General features: G+C 28.2%; 2 protein-coding genes across 4 annotated transcripts in view; both read left to right on the top strand.

Moving 5' to 3' along the window:
- The window catches only part of LOC123306030, a 132,977-nt gene extending 130,184 nt beyond the window's left edge, over window positions 1-2,793 (top strand). For all 3 annotated transcript variants that reach the window (XM_044887894.1, XM_044887892.1, XM_044887893.1), the window contains exons 19-23: window positions 68-210; window positions 715-897; window positions 967-1,231; window positions 1,502-1,608; window positions 1,973-2,793. In XM_044887894.1, coding sequence (XP_044743829.1) covers window positions 68-210; window positions 715-897; window positions 967-1,231; window positions 1,502-1,608; window positions 1,973-2,198 — 924 coding nt within the window. In that variant the 3' untranslated portion in view covers window positions 2,199-2,793. The remainder of the gene's footprint in view (window positions 1-67; window positions 211-714; window positions 898-966; window positions 1,232-1,501; window positions 1,609-1,972) is intronic.
- Window positions 2,794-8,435: 5,642 nt separating this feature from the next.
- On the top strand, window positions 8,436-10,902 carry LOC123292777. Its single transcript, XM_044873495.1, has 4 exons — window positions 8,436-8,483; window positions 8,713-9,132; window positions 9,719-9,947; window positions 10,805-10,902. Exons 2-4 carry the CDS (start codon window positions 8,929-8,931, stop codon window positions 10,900-10,902), a joined length of 531 nt encoding a protein of 176 aa, XP_044729430.1. The 5' UTR covers window positions 8,436-8,483; window positions 8,713-8,928.
- Window positions 10,903-12,391: the final 1,489 nt, after the last annotated feature.

Raw genomic sequence — 12,391 nt, forward strand, 5'->3', positions numbered from 1 at the left:
GTATGTTTTTAGAAAAATTTGTATTTTTGTTGTCTTTTCATGTAAATATATTTTTTCTTTTAAATAGGAAAGTACAGTTTCAACGTCATATTCACCACAACCTGTTAGTTCAGCAATGATTACAAGTGTTACGCCTGTTTCAATTGTTTCTACACGAACGCAAATGAATAGTACTAACCCACCAACAAATTCATCTACAGACAACTCAAAGTAAGTTTTAATAAATGTACTCTTCAAACTAACAATTAGCAAATTAAACACACATTTCGAAATTTTTTAAAAGATTATCATATACGTTACCGGTAAAGTAATTAAGTTACAGGTAATCTATAAAATCCCTAGCCAACTTAGGAGATCCTATTATGCCCATACCTTTTAAAGACCTTTTAAAGCATCCTATATAAGCATTTTTTTCAAAAACAGTGAAAATTGAATACCATTACAGCCAGATAGATTACTAATCCTTCTACCCCGAACATTTAATAAGTTATCCTTTAATGCTACACAGAACCTAAACGGTAAAAGATAGTAATCGACGTCTTTTGTTTGGTCCAGTAAGTTTAGAACATCCTGTATATTTCATAGCGATTTTATAGAGTACCTTATTAACCATATACATTTCCGGAAATATATACACTAGAATTTGTGTGGGAGCAGTTTATATTTATGTGTTTGAAAATAAATGTATTTGAATAAATTACATTATTATTTTAGTGATTCAAGTCAACACACCCCACTCGGTCCAACATCAATACTAAAGACATCATCAGGTCCAAATAGCCCATCAAAACGTGATACAAATAACTCAATACAAAATACAACAAATATTTCCAATCAACAAAGCAACTTAAGTCAACTTTCTAGCAGTATGTCAACGTTAACTTTATCATCCGATAGGTAATAAACGAAGTTTTCGCCGTTTTCCGTTATAAATATATTGAGACTTAATCATATTATTTGTTACAGTAATGCACCACCACCTCCAGAACGGGGCTCAAGCTATCTAGCAATGTCATTACGTACAGGAGTCGGTTCTAGTATTGGTGGCTTGAAGAGTGAATCATCAACAATCAAACGAGTGTCATTTAATGATAATCGTAGTGCGTTATCATCACAAAATAATGGAGGAAATGGGGGACCTTTGTCACCATCACAAATGAATAATGATTTGATCAATAATACATCCGATATTTCAACACCACAATTAGAAATGATTCGAGAAGATCCTAATGTAAGTTTTTTATAAAGTTTATTTTATAACTTTTGGCCGTAGCTTCACTCAAGATGATGATTTATTTCCAATCATTATAACTAAATGCAATGATTCATTTCTAGAATCATTGATTAATATAGAGAACGTACCTTGACCTCACTTATCTCCTCTATATACCACTCGCATGAAAGACAAGGCGAACTTTTCCGTGATAATCTTTTAGTATTAATAAGGCATTTTTCATTTCAAAATTACAATGACTATAAAATCATAATTTATTAATTTCAGCAATTCATATCAGCTGCTGAAAGTATGTTAGCGTCACCTACAACGCCTACTGACACATTAATAGCAGGAGCGACACCGGGAGTGATTGGTGCTCAAGAAGTTTACAGGTAAGAATTAACAAATATACAAAGATAATATATTTTATTTATATATAGACTAGGAATTTCCAAGCATTATTCGTGCCGTGATAATATTTTCTAAATAATGTTAATAAATGCCACTTAGTATCGGCCACGCACCCATAATTTTTACATTGAAAAAGATGAAAAATTTAATTTAAATAGGCTTATTTAGTAGATCCTTACGAGACTAGAACCTTCTTCAATTTAATTTGTAGAATGACATCTAATTTTCAATATATCCGCCTGATACGACGATTGTTTTGACTTTGCTAGTCTATAATTCTATATATTGTTTCTTAATTGAAATTAAAATGAATTTAATAATTTTTTTTATCATTAATAAACGTAGGGATCCTCGAACTCGTCGATTAGCTGAACAACAAGCAAAACAGGCGAGTGATCGACCGTGCATTCCTGAAAAACTATCATTTAAAGAAAAAATGAAAATGTTTGCAATGGAAACTGGTGAACAGGGTACACCAAAAGACCGTAGTAAAATATCACGTGCACAACGTGACATAGACAATATTGGTGGTAATACACCTCCATCTTCATCGCAAGGAATGGTCCATTAGCAATTTAATTAAAAAAAAAAAAAAAAAAAGAGAGACAAAGAGCTTTATATATGTATAAATTCGTGAAATTTACCAAAGACCAATATTATATTATTTTTTTTCTTCAAAAAAAGTAAAAAAAGGTTAACAGTTTTTTAACACAGCATATATATTTAGAAACAAATTTAAATAAAAATGATGGGTCCACCTGTTTTTGCAACGTACGCGCCTTAATGTATATGGAACATAAGATTTAATTTAATATAAATACGACGACAGCATATCTCATAGATTTTTGTTTGATCTTGTAAAATATTTTATTCAAAATGTAGATTTATCGCTCCCTTATTGTTTTCTATTTTGTAATTATCCGTTTATTATATAGAGTGCCTTCATATTTCAATAAATTATCGAGATCAAGCAAAATTCTTATAAAATCATTATTTAACCAAACTGTTTCTAAGTTTGAATACGTGATTTTATTTTTGACGAATCAAGAAGCAGTTAAAATTTATTTGTACTTATGAAATACCAATAATTATTATTGTTTTTTGTAAAAAAAATAATTCGAATAGCGATAATGCTATTGTGAATTGGTGATTCGATCATGATCATCCGAATCATAACAAAGTTGTACAGAACACACAAAGGAATTATTAGTATGAATTAGTCAATCGTAATAAACTTTCTCGAAGATAGCGGGTTACGCTATTTGGTGGATATAATATATGCGAGTTATACCATCTAATAATATTACCAATTAACATTTCAAAAAAACTGGACAATTGATCAATCGTACACAAATTATGTGATTAATAATAGATTAATATATTTGCTAAATGTTCGCCTCGAAAGTTGTTATAAGATTTTCACACGATTGTAATTTCATTTGATGCATTTCCACTTCAATATTCGCTTTTAGCTTTTCAGTTATTACTGAGGCATTGAATTATAATTTATGTAACCATTTCATAAATTCAACAATCAGAAAACCCGTTATAATCTGACCATATGTAAGACATGTTACACTATTGTGTTTACAAAATAGTTTATTCGCCCGTAAAACATTCATTTCAATCCAAAAAACAAGTCTTCGAATGGACAAATGTAGATCTTTAACAATATTTTCTGTCATGGAAGGAATATTTTCTTTCCTTTACCTTCAAAACTTGATCGATCTTTTAATGTTTAAATTTACAATTGTTGTACAAGAAGGCGTTTCATTCAATCGAAAGCAATTTGAATTTTGTAAAGTGTCGTCACGGATTTCTCACCATTTTTGTAGTGAATTTTTACTATTTGTGTTATACTAGTGTAAATTTTCAAAACGTTTACTGTTTGAATTCAAAAAAATAGCAGCTGTAATTTTTTACATGAAAAATAGAACGTAAATTAAAGTAGAAACTAAAAAACAAAACAAAAATCGACGTTATTTATATTACGGATTGACCGTAGATCATATAATTATGTCCGATTTATTTGCAACATAATAATTATTGGTAAATATTCATAAATTATTTTTATACAGTTTGTATTTTGGATAATGACGTGAAAATTGAAAACATTATTTTCTTTTGTATTAAAATATTCGGACTTAAAGGTTAATTTCTAAGTAAAAAGAATATTAGAATTGCGTTGAATACAGAGTGCGCAAATCTGGGTGTACAACTATGTCCAGAAATACTGAAATACATAGAATGTATATTCCTCAGATTCGAAGAAAGTTATATTCAAAATAACAAACTGTAAAAATTTTAATTTTAAAAAAAAAAGAAAAGAAATAAAAGAAACAATCACGCATCTTAATTCAATAATTTTTCTTAATATATTTTGTAAATTATTTTTTAATATTTTTTTAAATCAATTATATTTTGAATTTTAAATAAAAATTTATAAATTTTTTTCTCTCAAAAATGAGATAATTCACAATACTTTATTATTTATTTATAGTAGAATCTAAAAAAAAAGATATTTTTGTATTTAAAAAAAAATGTAAATTTCGTATGAAGCCAAAACAAAATTATATATTTCATCGAATGTCAAATAAATTATTTTAAAGAAAAAATTAATTGATTGCCAATATTTAACTTAACTGGCAGAAGTTAATATTTCAAATTAAAAAAAAAAGTTTTCTATAACTGATATTAAAATAAAGAAAATCTTTTGTAGGTAATAAAATACTCCTATCATATCGTTTAGTATAAACAACTCACTAAAAAGGAGACTTTCTACCAAAAAATTATTTTACATGCTATAATTTACGTGAATATCCACCTTTTGATTACTATCCAAATCTTTACAAACTTAAAATTTCGTTTTTGATTTTGAATGTTCATTATAGCATATTTTCCGTGACGTGATTTACTCGGTAAGTCAATACGAACTTGTCAACCTATAATATAACCATCGATGGAGTTAAAAAGAGGACAAAAGACAGTGTTTTATAAATTTTACGACAGTCATTTTTCTTAAAAATACTTGTCGAAAAACAAATATTATCATTCATTCAGAATTTTAATCAAATTACGGGGTATTCAATAATTAATACTAAACAAAAATCATCAAAAATATTTTATCCATAGAATAATCCCAATAGAGCTTTTTCATGAAAAACAGAAATGCTTTTTGATAATTTTTTATGAAAATATAGGTCTGTAGCTCAAAAATTACGCATTTTTAACAATAAAATAATAATTTATTTAAGAGCTTTCCATATCACTCTTCAAGATTCTAGAATAAGCCAGAACATCCTAACTTACAAATATAATTTAGAGCTTTCCAAATCGTTTCCAAGAATGATTTTTTGTAAAAAAAAAAAAAAACAACTTTTGTTGTCTTGTTACCTCCATCGATCGACACATAGTAAATATAAATACATAGACATTTAAATATGATTTTTTGTAGTCAGTTAAAAAATATAGCATGTACTAAATTAAAAAACTTGAAACGTGATCGAATTTAAAAAATAAAATGTCCCTAAAATGGACCAAAATGAAAACATATCTGTATTTTAGTATGCCGTCCACATGCATTGTAAAACTCTAAAAAAAATAAACTCTTCATATAATTTTCTGGAAGAAAAATGATGACGACCAATTTTTTGCTACTAACTTTTATTTCATACCCAATAATAATATTATATAAATATGTATATATTAAATGTAATCTAAAATTTTTTTATTTTATTTTTGTTTTTAAATCATTTTAGAATAAAACTTTTAATAGTCATTAATATTTTTTTAATTCAAAAATTTATTATAATATTTCTAATGTTTTCTTAAAATAGGAATCAATTTATGATTTAATAAGTTCATTCTTATTTTATGAAAGTATATACATACCAAGATCATTCATAAGACATGCGGCATTTAGTTCAGTAAATGGATCTTCAAAAGGGGCTGCAGCTAGGAATGTGGGAACGTTCAATTTATTTCAAAGACTAGCTATTTCAAATACTATTTCAAATAGGTAAATACGCGTGACTTCCAGAGCATGCGAGTAATATACAGAATTGCTTTTCATGAAATTTCTTTTAAGAATGGCTGTAATATTTCTTTCGTATCTGTTATTGTATTAAAATTATATTCTTGAAAAATTGTTGAAGGAACGAGATGAAATTGTGTTTGAGAAGCATATTTTCAGAGAAGAAATTACAGGTAATTAAAATTTCCTATAAATTGAGTAAATTAGTCAATATCTTCAACTTAAAAAATGACTAGAAAGTCAAAATTTTGCATTGCAGAAAGTCCAAATTTTGTTAGCAACTTTTTGTGTCTTGTCATTTTTCACCTTACATGATCCTTTTCGAGACGTAAGCGTTAAAATTAAAAGCGTAAAGCGCTTAAATCTCGAAAATGTTTAGGTAAGGCAAAAAAAGACAAGACACAAAAAGTGCTTAGATCAGTCCAAAACATAAATTTTAATCGTTTTTAAATCAAATATTTGATTACCATCATACAATAAACGTCAATTTTGTTGATAAGAAAATTTTAGCCTAAAAATGCGAAATCTTTTTTATAACGCTTACATCTCAAAAAACCGTGAAGTGAGGGGAAAGGTCAAGAAACAAAAATTACTTAAAATAAATCAAAATATGAGTTCCAATAAGTTTAAAATCAAATATTTCATCGAAACCACATAAATAATAGATAATTTCGACAAAATCAAATTTTCATCAAAATTAATTTTTTTTCAATCACTTGTATCTCAAAAACGGTGTGTTTTATGAAAAAAAATGCCACGAGACAAGAAACGGTTAGAATAGCCCAAAATATACGTTCCAATGGATTTTTTCTCAAATTTCATGATTTCTCAGCAGAATTAGCTTGGACAAACTTACTACGCGTGGTAAAAACATATTTCTAATCAATATGAATTTGTTCTACGCACTCAAATGAACATTTTGAGCCAGGTCACAAAAAAAAACTATTGTTTGAAAGAGATGCAATCATTCATGCTTCATTTCCTACAGCATGCACCGATTAGTATAACTTAAAATTGGCAGTAATTATATTTAGTAAATTTAATATACTTGATGCATTATTTTAAAATGTGGTCGCGACAAGGGCTTTATATAACAAAGGATTATATTTTCGCATGTTTTATGAAAATTCAGGTATATTATTGCCTCTTATATTTATGATATTGAACGATAAGCAATACACAATACTAAAAGAAATTTATTAGTTAAACAAAAAGTGATATAAACAAATTTCAATATGTAGTAATTTTAATGATGTAATTAAAAATTAAATAAAAAAGAAAGAAAAATTAATAGAGACAAAAATATTATGTAATATATTATATTATAAATTTAAAAATAAATAAAAAACAAAACAAAAAAATAAAGAAATTAAAAGTAAATTCTCTATTTCTGTGGTATAGGTAGGCCTTAGTTCGAATCTATACTTTCGTTCAGTATTGTTATTTTTGCAAATGTTATTTGAAAAATATATAAATGAATATATATATAAATATTATATATATCTTAATAAAATATCTATATAAAAATAAAAAATGTTGTATTTTTTATTTAAACGAATTCTAAATTAGTTTAAAAGTAGGGACAGTTAAAATAATTGACGTTACCCTAATAAAACTCTATCAATGAAGACCTTTTTTAGTTCTTTACCAAGTTTCTCTTTCTCTAAAATTGCGTTGGTTGTTCGGGGTAGTCCTCTGGTTCAAAGCACTTTTCTAAATCACGAGAATACATTGTTACTAACATACTTGTTTAATTTTGAACTTCTTCAGTGCTCAAATTGATCAAATTTGTTAAAGACGAAAATTTACTGTATAAATTGTTGTACATTTCTCTCCTCTTTTGAAGTTCAATCACAAGTCTATCTATAATTACTAGATATACTGTCACTCTGCATGTTTACGAACCAAATAATGAAGAAGTAATATCTTCGACAGATTCATCTCCTGTGAGCTTTCTCTTTCGTATCCTCTTTGTGCTCTTTTCATATTCTTTGATTATTGAGAGTTCCAAGGCTTGCTCTTCATTTTTATTAAAATTTTCCTTTTCTGCAGAAATTATATGAATTAGACTGTCATACATTTGAATAACTGTAAAAATGTCAATGAACTGTAATTTTTTTCATTGCGCCCATTTGTAACCTCACGCCGGTAGACACGTGCTTATTTTACCTTATGGATAATTCGCCCCTCTCTAAAAGCCAGTGGTCAAGAGACTTACGGTATTTTAACAAACTCTATATCTTCATCAATTATTTATTCTCTTATACCTCCCGTGCATGAAATAACTAATTTTTAGAAAGCTTAAAACTTCGATCAAGTACAACATTACAGTTTTAGTAAAAAGGTTGTAATCTGAATATTTCATGATATTATACTAAGATTATTGAAAAATGACAATGAAAATACCTGTGGACTTTGACACGGATTAAAACACAAATCTTTTTTTTAACACGGGGTTTTCCGATTTGAATATGAATATTGTTATTGGCCTTTAAGAATGGTAAGTACAAGTTTTTCCATCTGGTAGTCTAAATTGGAACTACTGAAAATGGGTCTACTTACCACTTTCTGTTTTAGCAAGTACGAATTATTATCGTCAGTGGGCGGGATAACAACTCCCACTTATCAATAGTACAAAAACCTTTGTCATTTATAGTAAAGAAAATTGGATTAAGTAATGATTTTAAGAAACCATAGAAACTTAATACATCTTTAATTCAATTTCCCATACATGTTTATTTCATAAACGAAAAAATAAAATTTATTTAATTAATTAGAAAATAATATATAAATTTGATTAAAAGCCGAAAAATCATTGCATTGGTAAGTTTTGGAAATTTGCTATTACTTTTGATATTGATTCTCCTTATGTAAATTTTTTTTGACAATTATTAGGAATATAGACACATTTACCAATTGTTTTTAGATAAAGTGTCAAAATTTACAAATTAAAATGTCTTGAATTTAAAATAATTAAACATGTTCCTATTTTCATCATATATAAACTTAATTATTCTTTTCTATATCATTTTATATAATGGAAAATTCTAAGAAAGGTATATCAGAAACAAACAAATTAAATGACTTAAATAAGTCTGAAAATGGAGATGACGATCCAAGCAACTCTGCATCTGGAGAACAAAAATTTATCCCATTAGCTGCAAAAGATTCTGAATGGGCTGACACAACATATCATAAACCAAAAAGGCGAATAAAATTACCCGATAATAATGAAGAGGAGGATGATGTAGAAGAAGAAGAGGAAGAAATGTTCCTGGTGAATCCACCTGACGAAATTGAAACAGAAAATTTACCTATTTATGCATTATTTCCAAGTTTACGCGTACATTATCCAGAATCCTCATCATTTTTAAATCGTGAAGTATCTACAACTGATATTGCTAAGTCGTTAGTTGGTGAAAAACCAAATTTTTCTGTGTTAAAAACATCTGCTAAACTATTGCCATCAAAGGTAATATAATCAAAACAAACTTACTAGGATTAAGGAACAATGGCTGCACTTTTGATATTGTGTTTAATCCTAATTACTGATAGGCCAGAATGTAGCGAACAAGCAAGTTATGCAACTAGACTTAAGCAGCACTCTTGTGTCGAAACTGGAAAAATACTAAAATTATATTAATAGAATAAAAATACTTCTTTCACTCTTTTTAATATGAATATTTACGGTGTCTGAGGCTTTTCGTGCCTCCATAGCCTCTCTAAATTTTTGTCAAGGAAGTACCTTTTGGGAGTCTCAACTTTCTAGCTTCCTTCTATTCATTTTTATGTCGAAAAATCATGGTTTCGGGTTTCTTTCGGTGACTTAGCGCACCTCAAAAACTCCCAAATTGAGCTAGAGGGTTGAAAAATTTTATCTGAGGATTCAGTTATGGTAAGGAAGTGCTTTATGGTATTGTAAATATTTTTATAATCAAAAACATGAACAGATAAAAATCCAATTACAATAGAAAATATTAAATGATAAGAAGCATATTATAAGGTAGAAAATATGACCTAAATGACTGAGCTCTGCTGCTCACGAGTTTTTTGTTTAGATTATGTTAGAATCCATTCAAGAACTCCCGGTAGATCCATCGGATGATGATGATGATAATGAAACGAATATAGAATATTATAAAGTAATGGCTGATTCAATCTCGAAGGAAATTGGTGATGCAAGTAAGAAAGCCATTGAAAATCAATGTTCAGTACACAGAAGCTCTAAAACAGAAATTGTTCAACATACATTCCCATGTACATATCCACCAGAGAATCAAATAAAAGGTAAATATGGGGTATATGGTAAACGTATTCCACGTCAAACCCCCTTATCTTTGTTCAAATTCTACTTTTAATGTTCGTCAAAAATTTGAATCAGCTTAAAAATAACATTAGTAATACTTTTCCGTTAGCTCAATTTTTGTATAGCCTTGCTGTCTTTCTACAATACTCCACGTTAAGACTAATGAAGTAACGAACTCATTTCCGGACAGGACGTCAAAAATTTGATCCAAGCCCTCGATATTTGCAATGAAGATGCGTTTCCAAATGGCTACCAATTCAACAACAGCGACGAATTCAAGTTTTTATGTGTTCTCAAAACATACCTCAAATCGAAAATGCCTAAAGATCGGCTAAACGGTTTAGCCTCGCTCAATATACATCGCGATGTAGAGGTCGATGTGCACAGAGTTTTGGAAAATTTTTATTCTGACTGAATATCATATTTTGACATAATAAAATGTTCTCTTACTCGAAAAAAGAGTTTCGTGTTTTTATATTGACTTTATGACCTAACATAATAAAAAAAGGTTTGACAAACGGTGAATATGTAATAAAAAATTTTGAAAACACCTTGTGATTTTATGCGTGTTTTCCAAGCCATAGCAAGAATTTATACAAATATTGAGATAACTACCGATATTTTACCGAAGTTTTTTTCGATATTACTAAAGCGAAACTAAATTTAGTAAGGACTTTTATATCATTTATATTTCAACTTGATGAGTTTAATAGTGAGAAATCGGCATTTTAGGTAAATCGAAAGTTAAAGATAAAACAAAAGAAAATAAATAAAAAATAATTTCACAAATATATATAAGTAAATTAAAACACATAATAATTATGGTCGTAATTATTAGGCTTATGGTACGAATCAAATTCAGAAAATAATTTTATACATACGACAGAGCGCATCAAGAAAAATATAACTAAAACTGAAAAAAATCCAGAAATATAGAAAGAATATCGCTGATTGAAAAAATAATTCTCATTTTTGAAATGAAATAAAAGTTGAAAGGTAATGATAGTGCAACTTTTCGAAGATTTTAAACCATTTCGTGTACATATAATTTAAAAATAAAACTGAAAAATATAATTTTGTAATAATTTATATAGAAAAAAGACATATTTTTAAGCTTATTTATTTATTTACGAGCTTGATATCCGCCCGCTCCGCTGGACTTAAAAGTAAAGACCACCGCGTTATAGCCTCCACCTATCTTGCTCTTGCTTATCCCTCTTCCATAGCAATCAAATAGAAACAAACAAATGTAAAAGTTTAAAAAATGTTTAAAATGCTTTGAAAAAATTCTTTCTAAAAGAATTCATCAAAACCCCCCTGAAAAATCGGAAAAACTACCCTTTTTCTTCTACATATACTAAATAAATGCGGTTTTTTGCATTTGAAGGGAATTTTTTACTTACATGCCTATCCTTGAATGTAATTTTCTGCGAAGGCCGCCACAGAGGTCAGGTGACGAATCCCCTTACGAGCAAAACGACAGTTTTTAAGGTTTTGCAGCGGTTTTACAACATAATGGAAATCTCAAAATTAATTAATAATAATGATTTTTAAGAAGAACCGTCAACAATAAGGCCACTTCCTTCTCCGATTCTCCTTCAAGTATTTGATAAAAAAAAAGTCAACCAGATTCTGGGCCGCAGCCTGGTCCATCAAAAAGACTGAGGACAGAGTAATTAAGCGAGGTTTTTCTAAACAAAATTATTGAAGTGAACAGCGTTTATGACTGGAGTCAACCGCAGGAGGCGTGGAAACTCGTATACTATTTTTTAACATTGCCAGTAGTGGGAGCCTTCTCCACTTATATAAGAGCCATCTTATGCTCTTATGCATCAACAATATTGTTGCTTGTCGACGCCTTAGGTAAGTAGTTAAACGTTATCAATCCAAATAATTTGTCTAGCTGCGAATCCAAGTAATTGGTCAAGCTGTTTGATTGAATGGCTGAATATCTTTCAGGCCACTAATTGCTTAGCGCCGTTTAGTAAAAAGGCTAGAATGTTAATTGAACGGCAAATTAAACTATTTGGCTGCGACATATCTACCTTAAAATAAAAATACATTCATTATTTAAATGCCTTTTTAAAATTTAATAATCAACATGGAATAATAATTTATTTGAAAAATCGTGTTTACATATAAGTATAAAATTATTTTTACTACATTTCATTTTTTGCCATTTAATATTTATTATAATTTTTTTTTTTGTAATAATTTTTGTTTTGTTTGCTTTTTTTATTTTTTATTTATAAATACTAAATTAATTAACCCATCTGTGTGTGATTTTCAAAACAAGTGAAAAAACGACTAGGAAAATAGTGAGGAGTAATATATTTTCTTTATTTTATTTATAGTTTAATTTTTCTTTTTAAATATATTAAAAAATTTTCAGAATTAAAACATTTGGCTATCGGGATTAACTATC

The sequence above is a fragment of the Chrysoperla carnea genome, chromosome 1, assembly GCF_905475395.1.
Source record: "Chrysoperla carnea chromosome 1, inChrCarn1.1, whole genome shotgun sequence".
Lineage (NCBI taxonomy): Eukaryota > Metazoa > Arthropoda > Insecta > Neuroptera > Chrysopidae > Chrysoperla > Chrysoperla carnea.